The sequence below is a fragment of the Ogataea parapolymorpha genome, chromosome VI (assembly GCF_000187245.1).
Source record: "Ogataea parapolymorpha DL-1 chromosome VI, whole genome shotgun sequence".
NCBI lineage: Eukaryota > Fungi > Ascomycota > Pichiomycetes > Pichiales > Pichiaceae > Ogataea > Ogataea parapolymorpha.
In genome coordinates this window covers 333,482-358,481 of record NC_027861.1, presented here as the reverse complement: position 1 = coordinate 358,481, position 25,000 = coordinate 333,482, and the positions used below count along the sequence as shown (strand labels likewise).

The 25,000-nt window shown below is 43.8% G+C and overlaps 15 protein-coding genes across 15 annotated transcripts; 6 read left to right on the top strand and 9 right to left on the bottom strand.

Annotated features, from left to right (window-relative positions):
* Positions 1-1,200, bottom strand: HPODL_01302 (Aminomethyltransferase, mitochondrial; the record flags this gene model as incomplete). Its single annotated transcript, XM_014077808.1, has 1 exon — positions 1-1,200. One exon carries the CDS (start codon positions 1,198-1,200, stop codon positions 1-3), a length of 1,200 nt encoding a protein of 399 aa, XP_013933283.1.
* A 1,010-nt stretch (positions 1,201-2,210) lies between these two features.
* On the bottom strand, positions 2,211-3,632 carry HPODL_01301 (uncharacterized protein; the record flags this gene model as incomplete). Its single annotated transcript, XM_014077807.1, has 1 exon — positions 2,211-3,632. One exon carries the CDS (start codon positions 3,630-3,632, stop codon positions 2,211-2,213), a length of 1,422 nt encoding a protein of 473 aa, XP_013933282.1.
* A 114-nt stretch (positions 3,633-3,746) lies between these two features.
* Positions 3,747-6,134, bottom strand: HPODL_01300 (uncharacterized protein; the record flags this gene model as incomplete). The annotated part of the gene is made up of 1 exon (XM_014077806.1): positions 3,747-6,134. One exon carries the CDS (start codon positions 6,132-6,134, stop codon positions 3,747-3,749), a length of 2,388 nt encoding a protein of 795 aa, XP_013933281.1.
* A 118-nt stretch (positions 6,135-6,252) lies between these two features.
* On the top strand, positions 6,253-8,538 carry HPODL_01299 (DNA topoisomerase 1; the record flags this gene model as incomplete). The annotated part of the gene is made up of 1 exon (XM_014077805.1): positions 6,253-8,538. One exon carries the CDS (start codon positions 6,253-6,255, stop codon positions 8,536-8,538), a length of 2,286 nt encoding a protein of 761 aa, XP_013933280.1.
* Positions 8,539-8,623: 85 nt separating this feature from the next.
* HPODL_01298 (MFS transporter, sugar porter (SP) family) lies at positions 8,624-9,061 on the bottom strand (the record flags this gene model as incomplete). Its single annotated transcript, XM_014077804.1, has 1 exon — positions 8,624-9,061. One exon carries the CDS (start codon positions 9,059-9,061, stop codon positions 8,624-8,626), a length of 438 nt encoding a protein of 145 aa, XP_013933279.1.
* A 417-nt stretch (positions 9,062-9,478) lies between these two features.
* Positions 9,479-10,741, top strand: HPODL_01297 (NADH-ubiquinone oxidoreductase subunit, mitochondrial; the record flags this gene model as incomplete). The annotated part of the gene is made up of 1 exon (XM_014077803.1): positions 9,479-10,741. The coding sequence occupies one exon, from the start codon at positions 9,479-9,481 to the stop codon at positions 10,739-10,741; it is 1,263 nt and encodes a 420-aa protein (XP_013933278.1).
* Positions 10,742-10,798: 57 nt separating this feature from the next.
* On the bottom strand, positions 10,799-13,783 carry HPODL_01296 (Glycine dehydrogenase [decarboxylating], mitochondrial; the record flags this gene model as incomplete). The annotated part of the gene is made up of 1 exon (XM_014077802.1): positions 10,799-13,783. One exon carries the CDS (start codon positions 13,781-13,783, stop codon positions 10,799-10,801), a length of 2,985 nt encoding a protein of 994 aa, XP_013933277.1.
* A 170-nt stretch (positions 13,784-13,953) lies between these two features.
* On the bottom strand, positions 13,954-15,262 carry HPODL_01295 (WD repeat-containing protein; the record flags this gene model as incomplete). Its single annotated transcript, XM_014077801.1, has 2 exons — positions 13,954-15,146; positions 15,184-15,262. The coding sequence occupies 2 exons, from the start codon at positions 15,260-15,262 to the stop codon at positions 13,954-13,956; spliced, it is 1,272 nt and encodes a 423-aa protein (XP_013933276.1).
* A 414-nt stretch (positions 15,263-15,676) lies between these two features.
* HPODL_01294 (putative secreted protein) lies at positions 15,677-17,044 on the bottom strand (the record flags this gene model as incomplete). Its single annotated transcript, XM_014077800.1, has 1 exon — positions 15,677-17,044. One exon carries the CDS (start codon positions 17,042-17,044, stop codon positions 15,677-15,679), a length of 1,368 nt encoding a protein of 455 aa, XP_013933275.1.
* Positions 17,045-18,485: 1,441 nt separating this feature from the next.
* HPODL_01293 (Protein transport protein SEC9) lies at positions 18,486-19,760 on the top strand (the record flags this gene model as incomplete). The annotated part of the gene is made up of 1 exon (XM_014077799.1): positions 18,486-19,760. One exon carries the CDS (start codon positions 18,486-18,488, stop codon positions 19,758-19,760), a length of 1,275 nt encoding a protein of 424 aa, XP_013933274.1.
* A 307-nt stretch (positions 19,761-20,067) lies between these two features.
* On the top strand, positions 20,068-20,469 carry HPODL_01292 (cytochrome c oxidase subunit VIa; the record flags this gene model as incomplete). The annotated part of the gene is made up of 1 exon (XM_014077798.1): positions 20,068-20,469. The coding sequence occupies one exon, from the start codon at positions 20,068-20,070 to the stop codon at positions 20,467-20,469; it is 402 nt and encodes a 133-aa protein (XP_013933273.1).
* Positions 20,470-20,535: 66 nt separating this feature from the next.
* Positions 20,536-21,912, bottom strand: HPODL_01291 (Protein phosphatase PP2A regulatory subunit B; the record flags this gene model as incomplete). The annotated part of the gene is made up of 1 exon (XM_014077797.1): positions 20,536-21,912. The coding sequence occupies one exon, from the start codon at positions 21,910-21,912 to the stop codon at positions 20,536-20,538; it is 1,377 nt and encodes a 458-aa protein (XP_013933272.1).
* Positions 21,913-22,305: 393 nt separating this feature from the next.
* HPODL_01290 (40S ribosomal protein S26) lies at positions 22,306-22,668 on the bottom strand (the record flags this gene model as incomplete). Its single annotated transcript, XM_014077796.1, has 1 exon — positions 22,306-22,668. The coding sequence occupies one exon, from the start codon at positions 22,666-22,668 to the stop codon at positions 22,306-22,308; it is 363 nt and encodes a 120-aa protein (XP_013933271.1).
* A 540-nt stretch (positions 22,669-23,208) lies between these two features.
* Positions 23,209-23,773, top strand: HPODL_01289 (Subunit IV of cytochrome c oxidase; the record flags this gene model as incomplete). Its single annotated transcript, XM_014077795.1, has 2 exons — positions 23,209-23,229; positions 23,309-23,773. The coding sequence occupies 2 exons, from the start codon at positions 23,209-23,211 to the stop codon at positions 23,771-23,773; spliced, it is 486 nt and encodes a 161-aa protein (XP_013933270.1).
* A 111-nt stretch (positions 23,774-23,884) lies between these two features.
* On the top strand, positions 23,885-24,988 carry HPODL_01288 (alpha-ketoisocaproate reductase or hydroxyisocaproate dehydrogenase; the record flags this gene model as incomplete). Its single annotated transcript, XM_014077794.1, has 1 exon — positions 23,885-24,988. One exon carries the CDS (start codon positions 23,885-23,887, stop codon positions 24,986-24,988), a length of 1,104 nt encoding a protein of 367 aa, XP_013933269.1.
* Positions 24,989-25,000: the final 12 nt, after the last annotated feature.

Below are 25,000 nucleotides of genomic sequence, written 5' to 3'. Positions count from 1 at the left end.
TTAGGGCCGATAATATTTTGGCTCAACGAACGGCATCTTGGACACAACTGCGGGTCTTAGCTTGCCTCTGATTTCAATCAGAACTTCGGTTCCGGTCTTCTGATAAGGTTTGTTGATGAATGCCTGACCAACGTTGCCTCCAAGAGTAGGGGAAGGAGATCCAGAGCAAACCACACCAATTTGTTTAGACTGATTGTCGCTCGCGAAAATCTTGTTTCCCTGACGAGGGGAGGGGCCTTTGGATTTGATGCCAACTCTCTTGAAGGAAACCGACTTTGGGTTTTCCAGCTGACTCAATATCTTTTCGCTTCCATTGAAGCTGTCCGACCTTCTTGACTTGGACACTAACCAGTTCAAAGACGCTTCAACAGGTGTAATCTCTTCGTTCAGTTCATGGCCGTATAAACACATTCCTGCTTCGAGCCTCAGCGAATCTCTTGCTGCAAGGCCGATTGGTTTCACAACGTCGCTCTGCAAAAGAGCAAGGAAGAAATCTCTGGCAACGCCTATTTCTGGGATGGAGATTTCAAAACCATCTTCACCAGTGTAGCCACCTCTTGCAATATGGAATTTTTCCGAGGATCCGAAACCATCTAAAGGAATGAATCTGGACTGGCCAAAGTATAAGGTGCTCAGATCAGACGAAGTGAACTTAGACACAACTTCCTGAGCTTTCGGCCCTTGGATTGCAAGAAGGCCACCTTCAAACGTGTTGTGTTCGATACCAGAACCTTCATTGTAGTTGCTGAGCTCTGATTTGATGAACTCAATATCCTTGGCTCTGCAGCCTGCATTAGTAACGATATAAAAGCTATCTTCGTCGTGCTTCGTGATCATGCAATCATCAATAACTCCACCGTTGTTATTAAGCAACACGCTCAGTGTGGAATGAAATGGCTTGAGAGAGCGCAAGTCAGTGGGACATAGCTTCTGCAGAAAAGAGGTAGTGTTCGGTCCTTTGATCCGATGCTGCAGCATATGAGAGACGTCAAAGACACCACAATTAGCTCTGACCCACTTGTGCGACTCGATATGAGTCTGGCCCTTGTAAAGAACAGGCATCGAATAACCCGCAAAATCGACCATGGTGGCTTTGAGCTTGATATGCAGGTCTGTGAAGGGAGTGGACAGAAGAGAGGGTTCAGACGAGTAGTGCCTAACTTCTTTCGGCCATGATAACAGCACTCTCCGGGAAAACATACTAAGATTGAGGTGATGTGGAGAAATGGGTAAGGATTTATAGGCAATGTTAAGTACAAAGTTTTTGACTGGGATTTGACAGGAAAATACTTGGTGACTTAATAGATTTGAGAGCCGATTTTTTTATCTCACAGACAGCGTCCCTCAAAGTAGTACGTAATCAAACAAGTTCGCTAAGTGATTCGAGCAGATGAATCTGAAAAATCGAGTCATTTCACTTTCTGCTCGTCTCGCAGCCCATGATATTGTTCTACAGCAAAACAGCAGAGATCTTGCAAAGCTTTGATTTCTTTATCACGACAGCAGGGAGAAGTACTATGTGCAGCAAAAAAGATGGAAGCGTTCAATAGCAGTGGGGCTGGATCAGCTCTGTGATTCACATTCGAAAGAAGAGTAAATCCCATTAAGATAAGCTCGTGGAATCGTGCGAGTACTCTCAACCATTCTTCAATACGTGGGCCTCTCATCCAGATTTCATCAAGCAAAGTTTCCAGCGCGCACTACCAGATGTCAATGCCATTCAATTGAACACCACTGTCGTTGTCAAAAAGAGTTGGGCTTCTCTTGTGTGCCGGGAGCACTCTTTCTCAAACGACGTTGCAAATTACATCCACGATATTATCAATGAACCTATTAGGGAGGACAAAAGACAAATCCTACTCTCACAATTCAGCCGGCTTGGCAAGATGGATTCAGGCGCTCAACTTGTGCGGCTGTTTTAATCTGCCCGATGAAGTTTGCCTATTTGCTGCAAATTTGTTGGCAATTACTATAGGTATATGAAATTATAGATATATGAACCTGCAGCTACCAATTATGGAGGAAGACCAGGTTTACAACAACTACCATGACCTTAGGAACCCATCGTCGCTGATGCCTTTTCTCTTCTGTAAATTGGTGCTTGATATGGTTTAATGGCCCAGATCAGAGATTATGTTGTCTAGGACGATCCAAATAGCAACCTCAAAAAGTCATCGAGCAGGATATCTTCACTTTCTATGTGCGTAATATCAGTCACAAGAAAGACGTTCGTATGAGTCGAGTGTTCTTTTGTGCTTGACAAAAAAGGCCAACCAGAGCATGTTTGCAGCAGCAAACAGAACAACCTCGTATAGTGGGAAATAAACTAGTCCAGCACCCTTTCCGCCTGCGGTCGAGTCTGCAATCAATCCCATGAGATAGGGCATGACAGTGGACCCCATTGCTCCCAACCCACATATCACGGCCACACCCGCAGTGGAAAACTTTTTGGGTAATGTTTTCATAGCTATAACCACAGTGGTAGAAAACATAGGCCCAACAAAGAATCCAACAAAGCATATGGAGCAAACCATCAATAAATAGACCTGATTGAACAGCCAGAAAAGAATTGTTCCAATCGTAACAAGGGTACAGTATATTACCATCGCTTTGGTTTCGTAATCTTCAAATAGATGACCGGTGATAAAGCTGAGGAAAAACCGGCCCGCGGTGAAGGCAATCCAGTACGCACTAGTGACATATGACGAAGACTTGTCTGTGAAACTGTGGATGTTCAAAAGGTAATTAAAAAGCCACACACCCATGCTGAGCTCCGATCCCAGATATGTAAACAAACACAAGGAGAAAAATATGATAAACTTGTTTGTGATAATCGTCTTGAACGCCAACTTCTCACCACTCTCATCCTTCTCACAATCTTGTTGTAATTGGTATCTATATTTCCATTTTGTTTCTCTGCTGAAAAGGAAAATCGACCCCACAAAATTTATTGCAATGAGACCCAATATGAAAAGGTAGTACTGGTTCCACGCAAACCCACGATGAATCAGATAGGTGCAAAATAGGGGGCTGATAAAACACCCCAATCCGTAGAATGCATGCATCAAACCAAGTAATTGATTGCTATACTTCAAGCCACCAACAAAGAGGTTCATCGCACAATCAAGAGTTCCGAACCCAAGTCCGTTAATCATGGATATTGAGACAAGCGTTGTGAAACTCAGCTTTGCATATATAGCTGTAGGCATTAATGCCATGATCAGCAAGGAGACTGGATAAAGGCCTTTTAGGCCCATCATTTGGCAAACCATGTTGTTTCCGAAACTTGCGATCATATAACCTATAGCTTGACAAAGAAATAGATATGATATATGGGTTCTATCAGTTTGATAATCTGACAAAAGGTACTCCATAACCGATCCCAAGGATTGATCTGCCACGCCAATGATCATGAAGCTAATCACAATGACCGCGACCTGTAATCTAAGTCTTATCGAGCGTTTTACATCTCTGCTTCCCAGAAAAATTGTGTGACCTTGGAAGTCTATGGTTGATGGTATTTCAAAATCCTCATCCGCTCCAAATTCATTATCATATTCGCGTGGGAACTCAAAAGACTTATCTTCATTTTCTGGTGTGAGAGTGCTGAGCTCAATAGATCCGCCACTCATGAGACAATAAATTAAAGATCCCTTTAAACTTTTTCTCTCCCCTTGAGATGATTAATAGACAACGTAGTGGAACTCCAAAAAAACGTTTATGCGATATGGTAGCTATGAAATATATTAATGTTCATTTCGCGCTCTAAGCTTGATCGAAAGACTTTTCAACGAACTGTGAAGGAGACCAGGCAATCCGTCAAAGCCCATGTTTGTCAACTCATGTAATATATCCAGTCTCAAATAGTCGTAGTCAGTATACGTGTTGCGCCATTGTTCAGAATTACTGATAAGTCGGTTGAATTCGGATTCGTTCAAGGGCCCTGTAAGACGAGTATCTATCCCATTGAAGTCTTCAAGACGATGGATTATGTCAGTAATCAATGAAGAGTATGCAGGTGCATAGAAGACGTCAAAGTCTTTTTTGATGGAATCAAAATCATAGTCTTCCTTATCGTCAATACTTGAATCGTAGTGATGATAGCGCTGTTTGAGCATTTTGGTTGTGAGAGCATACGGGAGCATGAACCCCTTGGCGGTCGATTTCTCATTTTTGTCGAATGCCTTGTCTCTCCAAACGATATTACACAAATCCATCACGTAAGAATTGTGCAAGTTTTTGAGCATACTGAACATCATATGAGTCAAGTCCGAATTTATTGCACCATGCCCTTGTTGTGTAGAAAGAAAATTTGCATAGTACCGTTTGCAGAAACTCACATGTCGACATACCCCGTCGACCAAAACAGGGTTCGATGAGAAGTATAGGTCATAAAGTACAACCGGTGGCAGAACCAAATTTGATAATTTGAGGTGCTCGTAGTCGATTCGGTAAATCACACGCAAAAATCCAACGAGGCTTAATTTACAGTCAGTATACTGTTCAGCTTGCCCACAAAAACTTTCCGTGAAATCGCTAATCACATTCCCTATCAGATTATTGACCGTTTTCCAAAATTCTTCGTCCTCATGAGGGGTCTGAACGATGCACCAGTTTGATATAAGATCAGAAATAGATTCCAGCACACGGGATGCACTAGTAGCATTCTGCAAGAGTGGCCTGAGCTTCTCATAGACTGGTACAAATTGTAACCAAGGTCGATAACCAAAGTAGGGTATAAATTCGTAATATTTCACGGTACTCATAATGGGATCCCCAGGTTGCAAGTATGACAACAAAAAGTGCTCCATGGCTGGAAGAAGAACCAGCGAAACTCTAGTGAGTTGAAGCAGTCCATTGAATAATGGTTCATGCATAGGATTTAGCTTTTGTCCTTCTTCACCAAGAATAACTTCCATCCAATTGTTCAGCTCTTGATAATCAAGCTGCAGCAAAGCTGTGTACAGGGGAAGTTTTGGATAAAATTGAACGAAATGGCCAAGAGTTTCAGCTACTTTGAAACTAGGCTGCGCTTTGTAATGCGAAAAGTCATCAATCTGGTATAACAACAATCCCATTTGTCGAGGTACACGAATGCTGTCTAGATGCAGCAAATAGGTAGGAATTGTGTAGCAATCTGCTATCGATCTGGAGGTCAAGATGTCCATTGTATTGAGATCAAAAGTAAGCTCATCAAGCTTTTTGCGCTTATATCGATGACCACCGGCTGATGCCCCATATCTCAAATTAAGATACTCAACCATTTGGTAAAAGTCCTGTAAGTTATAGTAGAACTCCTGAAAATCTTCAATTTCCATCAGTGGTGACATGGTATCAGTGTTCTGATTGAACTGATGGTATTGAACTTTGAGGTCCACCAAAGAGTCCAGCACTTGGTGGTCCACCTTGAATACATCCTTAGGAAGCCTATCATTCTCGACTATCTCTTCTAATTTATATCTATAGGTATCAAACAGAGGCAGATTGTCCTTTCCTTGCAAATGACTGTGAATCACCATAACTAAAGGCAACATGCTCCTGTCTTTTTCATAAAGTTCGGTCAGGTATATGATTCTGGAAGCATTGAGGAAGAACTTGACATTATAGGACTCATCAATTTGCGAACTCAGCTGAATCAAATAAATTATAATTATGCTTATATTGCTTCTGATGTATCCGATTGGTAGCATGTTAAACAAATACGGAAGAATCCGCAAATAGTCTTTACTTAGCCTGAAATTGGAAAAGTTGGAGACAAGCCATTTGCTCATGTTGGTTTGAATTCTCTGGTGTAGTGTCATTCCTTCGTTGGAAAACGTAGATAACCTCAACGAGCTGATAATGCAGAGAAATGTATCAAAGTCTAACAGCTCATAGCAGTGCCAAATCTTTACAATTCGAGATTTGACGGAATTGCTAAAGAGTTTCGCGTTCGTGGTGTCTAGCACGACATTGAGCAGTTTTTTAAACTGGCTCAGACTTATACCATATTTTGGTACCACCAACTGTAATTCGCGTACGATCTCTTTGATGTAATTTGAGTCAGATTTTTCGTTTGCTGTCCGTAGAATCTCAACAGAAGAGTCAATAAAGTCGTAGTAGCGCTGAATTTTGGCGCGCCTTACAGGGTCCATCCTGAGTCCTCGAAGATATAGCTTGTTTTTATTTCAGATACGCGACTGTTCTGTACACCTTTGCACCACACTTATATTTAGTTTGATCAAACCAAAAAAAAAGTTATTAGGATTTGGGATGTCTTCGTCAGAAGAGGAAACGCCTTTGAATGCAGTGAAACGCAAGCGGGTAACCAACAGGCCTGAATTAGTTCTGTCTGAATCAGAAGATGGTCTGGCTACGGGATCAGAAAAGGTGAAGACGCCAACTACATCATTTAGTGAAGATGAAACTGAAGATGTACCTCTGAAGAAGCGGAAAACCAACTCGAAAGCCACACAAAGCAGGCCCAGAGTCAAGAAGGAATCACAATCAAGCGCTTCAGTTTCTCCCCGGAAAAAAAGTCAGCAGAGTAAGGAGCCCAAAATCAAGAAAGAAGATACACCCAAAGTTAAGACAGAAGATGAAGCGGAGGAAGAAGAGAAGTACAAGTGGTGGGAGCAACAGGACCTGAACGACGAGATTGTTTGGGATACCCTTGAACATAACGGTGTTATATTTCCTCCTGATTACGAACCTCTCCCTTCCCATGTGAAATTGATCTACGATAAAAAGCCTGTTTCTCTCCCACCAGCTGCTGAAGAAGTGGCCGGGTTTTTTGCAGCTCTATTGGAGTCGGACCATGCTAAAAATCCAACTTTCCAGAAGAATTTCTTTGCCGATTTCCTAGAGGTGCTGAAAGAAAACGGTGGGTGTCCAGACGCGGAAATCACGGAGTTCGAAAAATGTGACTTCAGCCAAATGTTCGAGTATTTCCAAAAGCAAAAGGAGGAAAAGAAGGCCATCTCTCCACAAGAGAAGAAACGAATCAAACAGGAAAAGGAAAAGATGGAAGAAAAATACAAATTTTGTCTTTTGAACGGACGGAAAGAACAAGTTGGAAACTTTAGAGTTGAGCCTCCGGGATTATTCAGAGGTCGTGGAGCGCATCCCAAGACCGGTAAACTCAAGAAGCGCGTTCAACCGGAGGATATAACTCTGAATCTGAGTAAAGACGCACCAATCCCTCCGCCACCGGAAGGCCACCAGTGGGGAGAAATAAAGCATGATAACACTGTCGCATGGTTGGCCATGTGGAGAGAAAATGTGCTTGGATCAGTGAAGTATGTGCGATTTGCTCAAAATTCTTCTTTAAAAGGTATGAGTGACTTCAAGAAGTTCGAAAAGGCGAGAGAGCTCAAGAACTGCATCGATGCGATTAGAAAGGACTACCGCGCTAAGTTGAAGTCGGAGCTCATGATGGATAGACAACTGGCTACGGCAACATATCTCATTGACGTGTTTGCACTCAGAGCAGGTGGAGAGAAGAGCGAAGATGAAGCAGACACTGTTGGTTGCTGCTCCTTAAGGTACGAACACATCTTCCTTAAGCCTCCGAACACAGTTGTATTTGACTTCTTAGGTAAGGATTCCATCAGATTCTATCAAGAGGTTGAAGTTGATCCTCAAGTTTTCAAGAATCTGAGAATTTTCAAAAAGAGCCCAAAGAAGCCTGGGGACAACTTGTTTGACAGAATCGATCCTTCCGTGCTCAACAAATACTTCCAATCGTACCTGCCAGGATTGACCGCTAAGGTTTTCAGAACGTACAATGCGTCCAAGACAATGCAAGACCAAATCGACCTAATTAAGAACGAAGGTACGGTGAATGAGAAAGTGGTCAAGTTCAACGCTGCAAATAGAACTGTTGCGATTCTCTGTAATCACCAGCGGACGGTTAGCAAGAATCATGAAGCAGGAGTTCAAAAAATTAATGAAAAGATAGAAGAAATGATATGGCGCAAGATCGTGCTGAAACGTATGATGCTACAGCAAGACAAGTCGCTGAGGAAAAAGGATTTCAAATACTTTGAGGAGATTGATGATATGAGCAAAGAGGAAGAACAAAAAATCATCGAGCGAGTGTTGCAAAAAGAGAAGGAAAAGATAGAAAAGAGATATGAACGAGAGCTGTTGAAGCTGGGATACGAAGAGCTCACTAAAGACGAGAAGGCAAAGAAGAAAGATGAATTGGCAGCCGATCACAAGAGCAGATTAGAAAAGCACAAAGAATTAGAAAAGACGTACAAAAATGAGTTCAAGACCGGAACGTACGAGATCAAGCCCACTCAAACTGTGGAGAAGCTTCAACAGCAGGTAGAAAAAATCGAAACTAGGATAAAAAACACTAGTCTTCAGCTTAAAGACAAGGAGGACAACTCTCAAGTTGCACTGAACACGTCTAAAATTAATTACATCGATCCTCGACTAACGGTTATGTTCTCCAAGAAATTCGAGGTGCCCATCGAGAAGCTTTTCACTAAAACTTTGCGTGAGAAGTTTGCATGGGCCATTGAATCAGCCGACGAGAACTGGAGATTCTAGAACTCACAGAAATGTAATATAGAATGGTCAAATATATATGTACCAAATGTCGCTATGTATAGAGAATATTTATGCTAAGAGATGCTTAGTATTGTCTAGCAGCAGCCTGACAGGCCTTCAATTGCTGTAAGTAAAAGTCGCAAGCTTGGTAGTTACCATTGGACTCCTCCAAACATCTAGTGAAGTTTCTAGCATCTGCATCACAGGCTGGAGTGGATTGTTGTTGGTATTGTTGAGCTGAAGCAGCCGGCACTTGTTGCTGTTGGTACTCAGCAGGTTGAGAGGATGATCCGGAAAACAGACCGGTGATACCTGCACCTATAGTATGACCCACTGCGGAACCGACAGCAACACCGGCAGCAGTCGAGGCCATTTGAGAAAACAGACCTGGTTGTTGTTGGGTCTGCACTGGATGGCTGTAAGAGTGTGTAGGAGCTGGCGCAGCCATAGTGGATGCCGGTCTGGCACCAGATGGGGCAGATCTAGCAGCTGGAGCAGGTCTTCTCGAAGATGATCTTGGCATGTTGAAAATTATTTTATTAGAAAATATAGCGAATCTATTTGCCACTGCTTTTATGTTGCAGATTCGAGAAAAAAAAAGGGCCAAAGGATTAAAATTAGCCACGTTCACCAAAGGCCGGGTAATTGTGGCTAATTGGTACTGTAGCATCGAAAAGGTGGGGTTTTAGAATCGCAGCTACCAATGTTTTGTTTTAGACTCAGACAGGGTTGGAGGGTTGCAGCATGGAGCTCCATAGGAGCCCGCTCAAGGAATTTCTCTGTCACTGCATATAGTAGACAAAGCACTGGAGGAACTGGTAGCCAAAGGGCAGATGATAACGATTTCTATCAGATTAGGAAAAGAGGCAATCGACCAGGAGAAGGTGATCCGGATGAACCAGAGCTAGCGTCAACTTACAATATTAAAATAAGCTCTGCAATGGGTAACTATGAACAGTTCATCAATGAATCGAAAGACTGGGATACTTGGAATCTTTACAACGAGGATTCCCCGGACTTTCCTGTTCGTAAAAACAAGATTAGACATTTTACCTTGAACTTTGGACCGCAGCACCCTGCAGCGCACGGAGTGCTGCGATTGATTCTCGAGTTACATGGTGAAGAAATTGTTCGGTCGGATCCACATGTTGGCCTTTTGCACAGAGGAACGGAAAAATTGATCGAATCGAAAACGTACATTCAGGCATTACCGTATTTTGATAGACTCGACTATGTCTCTATGATGACCAACGAGCAGGTGTTCTCTCTTGCTGTGGAAAAACTACTCAATATTGAGGTGCCGATCAGAGCAAAGTATATTAGAACTATGTTTGGAGAAATCACCCGTATTCTGAACCATCTCATGTCCGTTCTATCGCACGCTATGGATGTGGGAGCGCTGACGCCCTTCCTGTGGGGATTCGAGGAAAGAGAGAAATTGATGGAATTTTATGAGCGAGTTTCGGGGGCTCGGTTGCACGCTGCCTACGTGAGACCAGGTGGGGTGTCGCAAGACCTTCCATTTGGCTTACTAGATGATATATACATGTGGGCTACGCAATTTGGAGACCGTATTGATGAAACAGAAGAGCTCCTTACCGACAATCGTATCTGGAAACAAAGAACGGTTGACATTGGAACAGTGACGGCAGAAGATGCATTGAATTATGGTCTATCGGGTGTCATGCTTAGAGGATCGGGCGTTCCATTCGACATCAGAAAGTCACAGCCGTACGATGCCTATGAGTATGTGGATTTCGATGTCCCTGTTGGGACTAGGGGAGATTGCTACGATAGATATTTGATAAGAATGGCCGAGTTTAGACAATCGCTAAGAATCATCGAACAATGCATCAACGATATGCCTGCAGGTCCTGTGAAGGTTGAAGATTTCAAAATTGCCCCTCCAGCCAAGTCGTTGATGAAGACTGATATGGAAGCTTTGATTCACCACTTCTTGGTTTTCACTAAAGGTTACCAAGTTCCTCCAGGTGAGACGTATACAGTTATCGAGGCTCCGAAGGGCGAAATGGGAGTGTATGTCGTGAGTGACGGATCAGAGAGACCATACAGATGCAAAATTCGTGCTCCAGGATTCTCTCATTTGGCTGCTTTTGATCACATTTCAAGGGGCCACTTACTACCAGATGCCGTGGCCATCATTGGAACAATGGATCTTGTCTTCGGTGAGGTCGACAGATGATACTGTGAAACTATTTATTTGGATCTTCCTTATTTATTATTAAAAATTTATTGAATCTTATTGTTGTGCAACCTCCTCAACTGAAGGACAGGTGCACATCAGATTGATGTCTCCATAAGTGTCATCCACACGTGCAACGAAAGGCCAGGTCTTGAAGTCTTTCAAGAATGGCAGTGGAAAGCCAGCTTGCTGTCTTGAATATCCTCTAGTTTGCCATTCTTTTTCATTGGTCTCCAACAAGTCTCTAAGCGAATGAGGAGCATTTTTCAGTAGAGCGGCGCTGCCACCATTTTTGACATCCTCGATCTCTTTACGTATTGAAATCATCGAGTCGATGAATCTATTGAGCTCGTCTAGGTTCTCAGACTCAGTAGGCTCGATCATCAAAGTTCCTGGAATAGGGAAGGACATAGTTGGAGCATGGAAGCCATAATCCTGAAGACGCTTGGCGACATCGATGGCCTCGATTCCAAATTCCTTGAATGGTCTCAAATCAATGATAAACTCGTGCGCGCAGTATTTGATTTCATGGTGTGCCGACTCATCACCCAAGAACATGATCTTGTAGTGGTCGCGAAGTCTGTACATCATATAATTGGCGTTCAGAATAGCCAAACTAGATGCGTAAGGCAGGTTTTGGGCTCCAAGCATCTTTATGTAAGCGTAGGAAATGGGCAGAATCGAGGCAGACCCAAATGGCGCAGCTGAAACAGGGTTAATTGCAGTCGATGCAGTGTTGGTGGACGCAAACAGAGGGTGTTTTGGAAGAAAGTCCTTCAAGTGCTCTGCAACACAAATAGGCCCCACACCTGGACCACCCCCACCATGAGGTATAGCGAAAGTCTTGTGCAAATTCAAATGACAAACGTCAGCTCCCAAGTCTCCCGGAGAAGTCAATCCCACTTGAGCATTCATGTTTGCGCCATCAAGATAGACCTGGCCTCCATGAGCATGGACGAGGCGAACAGCATCCCTAATTGTAGGCTCGAACATTCCATATGTCGATGGGTACGTAATCATAATAGCAGCAAGGTTGGAAGCGTGCTTCGTGGTTTTAGCTTCGAGATCCTGAATATCAAGGTTCCCGTTGCTTAGGCATTTGACTGGAACCACCTTGAGGCCTGCCATAACAGCGGAGGCTGGGTTCGTTCCGTGGGCACTGACTGGAATCAAGACCACATTCCTGTGGCCCTGGCCAATGCTCTCTAGATAAGTTCTGATGACGGTAAGACCAGTGTACTCTCCCTGTGCACCCGAGTTAGGCATAAGGGTTGTTTTAGCAAACCCAGTGATATCCGCTAGATCAGCTTCAAGCTCTGTGATCAATTCCAAATAGCCTTTGGCCTGGTCTCTAGGCACAAAGGGATGAATATTTGCAAATTCAGCCCACGTGATTGGAATCATTTCCGTTGTGGCATTCAACTTCATGGTACAGGAGCCAAGAGAGATCATGGAAGATGCAAGAGAAATATCCCTTTGCTGTAGCTTGTATAGATAGCGCAACATAGCTGTTTCCGAATTGTGCGTGTTGAAGACTGGGTTGGTGAGAATCCTGTCCGTTCTGGAGAGCTGGCGAGGGAATTCGGGAAGACCTTGAAGGCTGTCGAAACTTGTCGTTTGTGAAGTGAACAATTCCACGAGCTTGGAAAAGTCGTCTTTGGTAACAGACTCATCAAGAGACAATTGGATCTGTTTATCGTTGACTTTGAATAAGTTGATGTTATACTCATTTAAGGCCTTGGCAACGAATGCATCTGCAGTACCCTCAATTTGAACAGAGAGCGTATCAAAGTAAGTGGCATTGAGAACGGTATGTGGAGAATGTTTGGTGATTTGGTCGGCAAGAATGCGTGTAAGACCGTGAATCCGACTAGCAATGGCCTTCAAACCATCGGAACCATGATAAACCACGTAGTTGGCCGCAATGTTGGCAAGTAAAGCCTGAGCAGTGCAGATGTTAGAAGTAGCCTTTTCTCTTTTGATGTGCTGCTCACGAGTCTGAAGTGCCAAACGAAGAGCCTGATTACCGAGCCTGTCTTTTGTGACACCCACAAGTCTTCCCGGAATCTTTCTTTGCAACTTTTCAGTGACAGCAAAAAATGCCGCATGAGGGCCTCCAAAACCCATAGGAACGCCAAATCTTTGTGAGGATCCCAAAGCGATATCAGCACCAAATTCAGATGGAGGTTTGAGAAGAGTCAAAGCCATTAGGTCAGAGGCCACTGCAACCAAACCTTTGTTGTTATGCACAATTTCGGCGATATTGGCAAGGTCTTCTGGAGAAGGGATGGTACCATCTGTTTGAGGATAAGAGACTAATATACCACACAGCTCACCTGCGACGGGTTCAACGTTACTCAGGTCATCAATGACAAGCTCAATTCCCAAAGTGTAGGCTCTAGTTTTCAAGACGGCGATGGTTTGCTCATGAGTGTTCTTATCAACAAAGTATTTGGTTTTCTTTCCACGCAATTGGTTGTAGGACAAAATCATGGCTTCCGCAGCTGCAGTGGCCTCATCAAGAAGAGATGAGTTTGCCACTGGAAGTCCAGTGAGATCCGAAACAATGGTCTGATAATTTAAAAGACTCTCTAGCCGTCCTTGCGAAACCTCGGGCTGATAAGGAGTGTAGGATGTGTACCAAGCAGGGTTTTCAAGCAAATTCCGCTGGATCACAGCAGGAAGGATAGTGTTATAGTAACCCTTTCCAATGTAAGATTTGACTAACTTGTTCTTGGACGCGATTTCCCTCAACCGGTTCAGCATCTGGGTCTCAGTATATCCCTGTTCAGGCTTGATCTTGAGAGGTCTTCCGACAAAAACGTTTTCCGGAAGAACCTTGCTGATAAATTCACCGAGGTCTGAGCATTTCACCACAGAAAGCATCTGATCAACATCTTGGGGCTTGGGACCCAAGTGTCTGCGCGCAAAAGTATCCAGATCCGCTAATCCTTTATTTGGGGGATAATATCCCTGAGCATAGGCTTTTGACGAAACCAGTCGAACCGATCCACAAAACGCAATCCTGGACGAGACAGACATTGCGAGAAAAGAAATTGATCAATTTTGAACAACAGATACAGGACTGAAGGTAGATATATAAAGGACTGATGCAGATTGACTTGGAAAAAGAAATCTGCGGGGATAAGAGTCAACTTTAGTTACTTGGTGACTCTGGCTGACAGGATTGAAATAAATAAATATTCGGTATATTACATAAGCGCAACCGCTTGAGTTCTGCGTCCACTATTGGCAGCTACCCATGAGCCGTCGGTGTTCCAACACACATTGTTCACCTCCATTTCATCAAAAAAGCCAAAACATGGAGCCACAGAGTTTTCTGGTTGGCCGCAGGTTGTGAGGTCATAAATAAGTACTTGACAATCGTCTGCTCCCGTTAAAAGGAAGTTCTTGCTTGGATGCCAGGCTATGCTATTGACAGGTGCCACATGGTGTCGCAGGATCTCGATTGGCGTCTCCGGATATCGCAGATCTAGTATTAAGATGCGATTGCTATCTGCTTCTATGGCGGCAATTTGGTTGGCATTGTAGTTAGACGTTGCTAGTCGAAGCAATGGTACACGCTGACCCATTGCTGCGTCCTGAGCGGAACTCAGTGTAGCAATACTTGCTATGGACGATCTGGTGGACTGGGGCTCGTATATGATGGTGGAATGCTCCAAAGATCGCAGATCGAAGACTCTGATGGACCCGTCGTTGGAACAGCTGGTGAAAACGTGCTTATTACCGTGCAGAAATTTGACATCAAACACCTCACTATCGTGGGCAATCAACTGCGTTTTGGCCACACCTGTGCCGCGTGAAATGTCCCAAAGCGTGCACGTAGAGTCTATAGAGCTTGTTATTATATGTCGAGAGTCAGTTTTGTTCCAGTCGAACGATGTCAGTGGGGGTAGTTGATTGAAATTCTTGGTTTTTGAGTTTGTGAGTGTCATCTTTTCAATGATTCTGGGGCTTTGAGCATAAGATTGTGAAGGATCGGGCTCTAATAGCTCGTAGACCCGCAGACATTCAGAAGTTGTTGCTACACACGTAACATCAGGATAAAGTGGCATTGAGGGATCCCATTGAAGTCTGGTGATGGGGTAGTTGACCGTAATCTCTGCCATCGAAGTAAATTCATATGCGTCTGTTGTCTTGGTGCCATTTTGTTCATCATCGATATATATTGGAGAACCTTTGATGATCTTGAGTCTATTTGTCGAATCCTCACGGAACGAGCTGACAGCAATTTTAGCTATATCAGACTGAGCACTTGATGTCCAATCCAGTCCGTACACAGGAAATCGAGAGTCATGGGATGACGACCGGGGAGTAGAGTGAGTGTTTTCAGGAACAGCTGACGGCTGAAAGTTGGTTGAAACAAAGCGGGACTCTCCAATCCCTAAAAGGTTAGATAAGGAGCTATGAGTACCACTTACTGGAAGGTCCCTGTAGGTGTGGCTGTTCCACGGCTATGGATGACCGTTTTGCAAGCTTGCTAAAAGGGTTGTTATCCATTTCTTGACAATTTTAATCTTCGTGGCGGAAGTTTTAAGGTTATGTGGCTAGTGTAGTTAGTAGTTAGAAAATGGACAGAAGAAAACTTAGGTTAGATTACAAGATTACCAAATTATAAGTAACTAATTATCATTAGAAGCTCAATGAAATCATCGAGCCCGAGTCGATACAGACACTAAAGAGGTATCTATGCAAGTGGGAAATGAAAAGGTATCTAATAAACACAAATGACAATCTTAGCTGTCACGGCAAAAAATCCGGACAGTCCATGAAGTCAATAAATTGAATTGAATACCAGGAAGTACCAGCACCAAATATCTCGTAACTTTGAGCGGCAAAGACGATGATTATGGATTGATTGTAAACAAACGGACTTCGAAAAGTTTTGTGCTTCCTTCAAAGTTGCCAGCACGCTTAGTAGAAGAAGGCAGCAATGAAAGCAGCTCCCAACAAGCCTGCTGAAGCGTAACCCTTGGCAGCAGCACCTTGCAAGATCGAAACGCTGGAGGCGGTAGCTCCAGAGCCGGAGCCAGCAGCAGAAGTAGAAGACCGAGTGGCAGCACCAGTGGAGGTGGTAGCACCAGTCTTGGCCACAGTGGAGCCAGCACCAGCAGCACCGGTGGTAGTGATAGTAGCAACAGTGGTCTTGGTCTTGGTTCCTGAACCAGCAGCAGCCGTAGAACCAGCGGCACCAGCACCAGCAGTAACAGTAGTGGTCTTGGTAACCTCGTAGTACTGACAGGTGGTAACGTAGGTAGTGGTGACACCGCCGCTGGTAGCAGTTTTAGTGACTTTCAAGCCAGTGACTGGAGTACTAGCAACTGGGTTGGTGATGGTGGTGGTGTAGGTCTTGGTAACCTCACCAGCGGTCAATGGGCAGTAAGTAGTGTAGACAGTGGTCAAGTCAGTGACAGTGGTGAGACCAGTGACAATGGTAGACTCTTGACCCTTGCACTTCTCCTCAGTACAGGTAACAGTGATGGTGGTGGTCTCTGGAGAAGCAGTCTCAGTCTCACAAACAGTGGTGACAACAGTAACTGGAGCCAGAGTGAGGGTGGTGGTGAGTGGGCAGTAGGTAGTGTAGACAGTGGTCTCATCGGTGACGGTGGTGACACCAGTGACAATAGTCTCAACACCAGTGCACAACTCCTCAGTACAAGTTCTGGTGAGAGTGACAGTACCAGAAGCAGTCTGGGTAATGACGGTAACACCTGGGATCTCGGTAGAAGAAGAGGCAGAAGCGGAGGCCGAGGATGGAACAGAGCTGGAAGCACCAGAAGACGAAGAGCTAACAGCAGCAATGTACACGGTGGCGGTCAAGTAGTAAACACGCTCAGCTCTCTTGGTACTGTCTGGGTCAAGAGTAAGTGCGAAGGTAGCAGTGTAAGAACCTGGCTCAGTAATGACACCAGAGAAGATGTATGAGTGGAAGTTCTGGGCGGAGTAACCAGAAATGCTAACATCAAAGTCAATGTCAGTCTCAGTGGACTCGTTGTTGATTGGAATGCTCTGTCCGTCAGCGTCAGCACTACACAGGCTTGGGTCGAAAGCACCAAAGCTTTGGCTGAGCGACAAAACGCTGAAGGAAGAGAATTGAAGAGCACCAGGGATGGTGATGATGTACTCAGCCCGGCCGTTGTTGTCAATAGCCTGGATGGATGGAGCGAGAGAACTGGATGGAGCTGGTCCAGAAGATGAAGTGGTAGAGTTAGTGTAAGCGGCGGTCACAGCGTTGGCGACCATGGAGGCCACAACGGCGATGTTGAACAACGAAAGCTTCATTATAACAGGTTTTTAGTAGTTCCGGGTGGTAAAGTTGTTAGCGAACGTGATATCGATATCAACCAGAATTAAACCTAAAATAAAAGGGCTTTCTATACGGCTTTGGAGGCTCTGGGAATGTCCTCCAATTTATAGTGATGCGGTGCTTTTGCAAATTTGGCTGAAGGCACGGATCGCATTTACGTCCACACAGGGGCTTTGGAAATTTCTTTTTGCATAATCTAGCTAAAGGGCTATTGTTAGAAGTCGTTTGCCCGATATGCAGTATCTATTTAAACACGTAGGAATTTTTAGAAAACCGCGATCTAAGGTGACTATAAAGAAGAATTGGAGTAGCAACAAAGATAGCCAACTATGTACTAAAAGGAGTGAGAAAAACTGGATTTATTGGCTTCCAATTGGTGTCGAGCTGGGCTTGCCATATGCATTCACGCTTGCTAACTGTTAGCATTCCTACGCGTTCCACGGGCACAATTGGCCGCACGTAGGTGAAGAAAATCTTACTAATTTCTAATTTCGGGGATTATGCATGTCGCTAAATTTGGATAGGCTAATTCTGCATTCGGAGCGCATCCTGGATGCTGCATTCAGGTTCGAATGAATAACTCTTCGAGAACTCTAGTCCTTATGTTAACAGTGGTCGTGGAAATGGTCATTCAGGTTCTAAATTAGAATTTGATTCCAGGTGATCGGAGTTTTTATCATGTAATCCTTGTTGCTACAAGTCCATACCCGGTAACTCTATCTACCGATTGGGATATCATTGCTCCTCAAGCGAGGTGAGGCGGGCACGCTACGGCCAGCCAACTCTGTTCAGCTGAATCTACCACTATACAATTTCAGCGACCGACACGCGTCTTCGTAAAAGCATACATGGACATGGCGATCAAAAATAATCAAAAAAGGTCTCCGTTCGATACAATAGATATGACAATGCTATACAATAGATTAGGAAATTTTACCAACCAGCCAACCTGAACATGCTTTTTTTTCAGGGCCAAAAATCTTACAGTTCGATCTGTCAAAATTCCGCTCGCCCAAAACAGCCACATCGCTGGAATTCTAGGATCATTCCCGTCCTAAACGCCAAGCGCAACTCTATTGTAGTGTATCTAAATTGTATATTAGCATCTTCAAGCATGATCCATATGGGTGTTATGCAGTCCCAGTATGGGTATATCTCAATATAATTGTAACTTGAATTGCTGTCCAAATCAGGAAGCTACCATCAGTCGGCCGTATATGAGAATGATCTTCTGGATCTAAAGTGCATTACCCAACACTTGTTTACAACCTTCTTGGATATGGTGCAGTTGATTAGACATCACTGATTAGAGTCAGTCAACTTGCTAATTTACTGAGCCACACCTGCTGACACATAATCTGCCATACTCTGTGGGAGCTTTAAAAAAATTCTGGCAAATAACAGTATACTAGCAAAATGGGTCTTAGGAACATATTCAAGCCCCCAAAGGAGATGTCCAAGGAGGACGTCAAAGAGTTCTTGCAAGATGAAGGCATCCGTGTGAAGGATGAAGAGAATCGCCATCGCAGAAAATTTAAGTTCGGAGAGTTTTCAAAGTTCGCTCAAGATGAAACCCAGGATCGACCTGCGCTGATGCCCCGAATCCATCAAGAACCGGCTTCACAGGAATCGTCTGCCGGATCTTCAGAAGATCCATACAATCCTGCTACACAGTCGACAGTCTCGAATGTGACGCAAGAAACAGCAACTCAATATGGAGGTTTTGGAAGGTACGATGGCGCTCCTTCCTACCATACATTCGATCCTTATGATAACGACGCTTCCGCTTCCGTCAACCAGCAAAGTCTGCACCAACCACAGTTGCAGCAAGTGCAGACTACACAAAAACAACAACCGCCCCAAGACATATACGAAACACAAACTCAAGATGACGATTTTGATCCTAACTCATACCCTCAGGCTGCTGCAAGCACTTATGATCCTTATTTAGACTCGGATCAGCAACAAGTTGAAGAGGAAGTGGACGAGGAAGAGGAAGAAATTAATCGTATCAAGCGACAAACCAAGGATGTTCGAGAAGCGACTTTAAAATCTACACACAACATTTTGGGCCATCTGAGACAGGCAGATGACACGGCTGTCAACACTTTGGGAACTATTGGTGCACAAAAAGAGAAGATGTATGAGATGGAGAACTCATTAAATGGAATGGACACGCATCAACGGTTTGTTGATGAACATGTCAAGCAGTTAGAGCATTATAACAGGGGATTGTTCCATATAAAGGCCAGCAACCCATTCACCAAAAAGTCGAGAATGAGGGCTGCTGAACAGCGGTTCCTTGCTCAGAGACAAGCAGATAGGGAAAGAGACGCAAACCTCAGTTCGAACTTGTATCATACTCAAAATGAGATCATAGACCAACTGCGCGATGCAAAAGAGCCCGTTGTTAATTCGGAGCTGAAAGAAAAGTACGAGTACGAAAGACGTGTGAAGGAGGCTTCTAGATTTTTGGGAGAAGAACACGATGAGGAGGATGAAAGGATGGAGGTCGAGTATAGCAAGAACGTGGATGAAGCGCAAAAGCTGGCAACGAATCTGAGACGCAAAGCCAATTTGCTTTCGCAAGAAATCATGTCACAGAACAAAAATCTGAAAGATATCAGCGAAAAGGTTAATAAGGTTGACGATAAGCTTGTCCTTACGACCAACAGGATCCGGGGTATTTAATTGAACGATTATGTTATTGCTAATTTGTTGATATAGATCATCTCTAGTAGTGAAATTGTAGTCAGATAAGTGCTTGGAGAAGAGACCTTTTGGATGTACAAGAACTCGTGTTGCAAGTGTGCAAGAGCTGTTCGGTCTCGATAGCAAGTCGATCCGTACCAATAAATCGCTTGATCCGGGTAACTATCGTATTTCCGCACCTGGCAGAAATCTCACTCCACCAATTAGAAGATGGTCAAAAACGGATTTAAAAAAATTGATTAGTGGTGTAACTAATAAACAGGCTTCCAATAAACCATAAACCAAGATGTTGAGAGCCATTGGAATTAGACAAGCGAGAATTGTTGGTAGAAGATTCAACTCATCCGTGCAGAACGAGCCTGCTTTCAAAAAGGCAGACCCAGCAAAGGCCAAGGAATTCATCGAGCACTACGAGGCCGTCATTCACCACTCTGAGAAGACCTCTAGCCTGTGGAAGAAAATCACGTACTTTGTTGCTTTCCCTGTCATTGCCTTGACTGCTGTCAACACTTACTTCGTTGAGGCTGAACATGCTCACCACAGAGAACACACCAAGCACCTCTCTGACGAGGAGTGGCCAAAAGACTACCCATATCAAAACATTAGAAGAAAGGACTTCTTCTGGGGAGATGGCGACAAGACTTTGTTCTGGAACCCAGATGTGAACAGACACATCAGAGACTATTAAAGTTTAGCACGTACACAAAATCAATATATTTCATACAGATGACAGAATGACTACCACGCTCTCTAATTAAAGAGCAGAGAAGATATATAGATTATTGGTAGCGGCAATGGCAACTGAGTTTTCGTTAGGGTGCCAGCTCAAGTGTAAAATTGATTTTTTGAAGTCGATGGTGTCGAAATCCATCTTATTCATCATTGTTAAATTCTTCCGCTTGTTCGAATTCATTTTCTTTGCTTTAAATGCTGACTTATCCGCTTGAAGCACAATCTCCTTTTCTGGGCCTGAGTTACCCACCACATTTTGGTAGATCATGAAATTATTGTTGTATGAACCGGTCATAATGGATTTGTTGTCTCCGCTAAATTGCACCTCAAATTTATCAAAGATCGCGTCATTCTCGTATGTGTCACACAACCGATCCCGGAGCTGCTCGTGAATGTTGATTGTTTTGATTGGTTCCGACTCCATCGCTATATCCCATATCTTAACTGTCATATAATCCCTCGACACAATGTATCTGCCGTTTGAGCTGAATTTGACATCTGATATAGAGGAAGTTATTTCTGTGAAAAAGTTGTGGTTGGATGGATCCATATATTCCTCAAATACACGCGCATGGTTATCGCACAGCGAATTGACACGCATATCGTTCAACTTGATGGTTCCTTTCGAGGAAGAATACATGAATAAGTTGCAATCTGTAGGATGGAATTCGGCACTTGTAATCACTTCGGTGAGCTCCTCCATATTGACCGGTTTGATATCCACAATGTTGAAAGATTGGTCGGCTATTCCCAAATTCCATAAATTGATTCTGAGATCATCGGAAGAAATGAAAGTCTCTTGATCGGAATTCACACTGATTGAATTTACGTGGTAGGCATGAGCGTTTGCATATATCTTTTTTGGTTGAGCTGCTGTGATGGTATCGTGCATGGTTAGCCTTGGAAGCTTTAGGTTTGCCGCAGATGAAATCATGGGGTAGGATTGTGTAAAATTGGCATTTGTATGGAACGAGGAATATTGTGAGTGTAATTTTGGAGACGAAACCGAGTTCTCGCTAAGGTTATTTTCCGATACCATCTTGATCTGCTTCTCAAACACCTTCCATAGCTTTATCGTTTTATCGTTGGTGGAAAGCAAGAAGTTAGATTGATTGGAACGTTTCAGCCATTTGATCTTGTTGATCTTCTCCTCGATCTCCAACGACTTGAGGTAATCAAACTCAGCATCATGAGATTGGAACTCTGTGTAAAATCTGTACTCACAAGTTTTCTTGTTCTCATTTCTTTCAAATAACACAACTCGTCCTCCACGGTCGCCTGTTGCTAGGAAATCGCCGGTATGATCGAATTCGACCGTGGAGATGATATCCGCCTCGGTGATGTTCTCAATGTCACCTTTATCGCCAAAACATTGGCTGAATTTCCAGGAATCGTCCATATCTGGCTCTATGTGAGTGAACTACCTATTGATGCTTCAGCAAAAAAAAACAGTGGATGCCCCAAATCAATTGACAGCAGGAATGCGGTTTGTATTTTGACTTGCCACTATGAGTAATGCTTTTGTAAATATCTGTAGAAAACACACCAAATAGTGTAATCGCTAATAAAATGCTTGCAGCCCGCCTTCTATGATTGCCCCTCTAATAGTTTAGGTCCGCTTGGAATCCAGTACAATTTTTTGCTTGCAATACCCATAAATATCGGTGTAAAGATGTTTAATTGACTTCAGAACATAACACCGCAACCATCCATACCGTTAACAACCTACTGTCCTATATTTTATCAACATATCATTACTGTACGCTATACATCAGCACTTCTACAACACAATTTAAGCAGTGGCCTTCTTAGCAGCGTCAGCAGGAGAAACTCTTCTTTCTCTGTTGAATCTTTGTCTGACTGGTGGAGTTCTGATTCTTCTGTCGGTTCTAGATCTGACTCTCACAATTCTGGCGTGGATAGCGCATGAGACACAATAAGCCAGCTTGTGGTACAGCTTTGGCAGTGGATACTCGTCGTAGACGGAAGCCTCAGACAGATCTCTCACAGCAGCAGCCTCGACCATGTTTCTGATAGTGACTCTCTTGATGGCCTTATCCTTAGGGACACATCTGGAGCAGTTGACACATCTGACTGGCTTGACGTGTCCTCTACCCTTCTTGTTTCTTCCGTTGGATGATCTCTTCTTTGGCATGCTGAATGGTTAGAATATACTAAGATGGAATACGCAATGATTCAAAGGTGGGAAGAACCAATTTCTAGATTGTTGACTTGGTATGGCTATCCTGCTATTGAACGTTGCAGAGTATTCCTTCAGCAGTAGTTACTTACTTGCACTAGTATCTATAAAATAAAATATGAAAAATTTAATGAAAAATTCGTCGCAGGTGCTCCCACCGGGTGCCCTGACCAAAACACCGCGAGTTTTATCCCGACGCCCGGTAAGTGGACGGCCTGCTGGGCGGACAAAATTAATATTGCAAGGGAAAACCTGACCCCGGTAGACATCACGTGATATCCTGTTTTCTCTGAAAAATTGTCAAACCTGCGAAAGGTTCGCGAGTCCCCATCAGCGTGTAAGGGTGTTCATATGTTCTAATATTACGCATTTAATTGGCTAGCGTGAATCGTGCCACTACACCGGGTGAAAATATATTTTACGTGGTGGCCTACCAGGGATTCGCGAGGAAGCCAACCAGTTAAAGACAATATAAAATTATAAAAAAACAATTAGTTGTATCGAATTACAATCAAGGTAGGTACTTCCGGCCTGGCTCGCTGATCACAGGTTATCACAGGTCATACTTGCCAGAATTCTCGTGCTAACTTTCTAGATGTTAAGACAAACCATCCGACTAGCCAGACCGGCCAGACTCTTCTCCACTTCTGTCATTGCCAGAAATGCATCGCAGGCTCCAAAGGAATTTAAGACAGCCAAAAGCCTTAGTGAAGTTGTTGACAAGTACGACTTAGTTGGTCCTGGTGCTCAACCAGGTACCGTTCCTACGGATTTGGAACAAGCTACTGGTCTTGAAAGACTTGAATTACTTGGTAAGCTGGAGGGTGTTGAGGTTTTCGAGAACGAGCCTCTTGACTCTTCCAGAAAAGGTACCTTGGCCGACCCAATCGTTGTGAACTCGTACGACGACTACAGATATGTTGGATGCACCGGTTCTCCTGCTGGCTCTCATGAGATCATGTGGCTCAAGCCTACCGTGGAGAAGGTTGCCAGATGTTGGGAGTGCGGTTCCGTGTACAAATTGAAGTATTTGGGAACTGGAGAAGGCCACCACCACTAAGTATAGATATGTTATAATATGAAATTCGCCAGAAATCTTTCCATCTTTATACAGATATTCACGAAAAAAAGTAAATTGCTTTCTAACTGGGCCTTGTTGCGACGAAGAAAAATGACTGAAAAGCGCAGTACAAAGCCTCTCGTCGCTTTCTTCGGAGGTCTAAATGAGAATTTGCCAGAATTTAAAGAGTTCACGAAAACATTTGATGTCGTATTCTATGAGCTAGTCTCTAGAGAACAGTTTGTTTCTGATCTGAAAACCAAATTACACAATATCGAGGCAATTTACGGTGCATGGGCTCCCCTTGGGAAGATTGGAAATCTGGATAAAGAGCTAGTGGCCAAGCTGCCCTCATCGTTGAAATTGATCACCGTCTGTTCTGCAGGATTTGGTGGATTAGATCTGGAAGCTTTACGTGAAAGAGGAATCAAGTTTTGCAATTCGCCAACTTATGGTGCTCCTGCAGTGGCAGAAACTGTCCTATACCATGTCTTGAATGGATTTCGAAAGTTTGGCTTGTTTGAAGCCACTCTCCGCCAAAACCCGCATACAATCGAGGCCCGCTCGCTTTTGGGAAATGTAAAGAATTTCGACGCTGAGAGCGGGGTGTTTGTCCTTGACCACAGCAAGAAGTCGAAGTACTGTTTTGGACATCATGTGGGGACCATTGATGTCCACTCGCCCGTGGGGAAAACTGCAACCATCGTAGGTTTTGGGGCAATTGGTAAAGAAGTGGGGACGAGACTTTCCAGTCTAGGTATGAACATCATTTATATCAAAAGGAACAAGCTTTCCCTTGAGGAGGAGGCTCAATTGGGCTACAAAGTGCGCTACGCAGCCAGGATTCATGATGTGGCAGCCGAATCAGATTGTATAGTTCTTTGTCTTCCTGCGACTCCACAGTCGATCAACATGATCAATAAGGATGTCATTCAGTTGATGAAGAAAGGTGTTATTCTTGTTAATGTTGGCCGTGGGTCCCTCATCAATGACAAAGATATGATACAAGGACTGAAGGATGGGCATATAGGATTTGTGGGTTTGGACGTGTTCCCTGAAGAGCCGTTGGTTCACCATTGTGAGAGACAAGATATGTCCTTGACTCCTCATGTGGGATCGGCAACGAGTGAAAATTTCGATCAGACAGCCATTTTCTGCTTGAGAAACATCACACAGTACTTGCTCCACGGTAAAATAGAAAATCTGCAAAACTAAAGATCTAAAAAT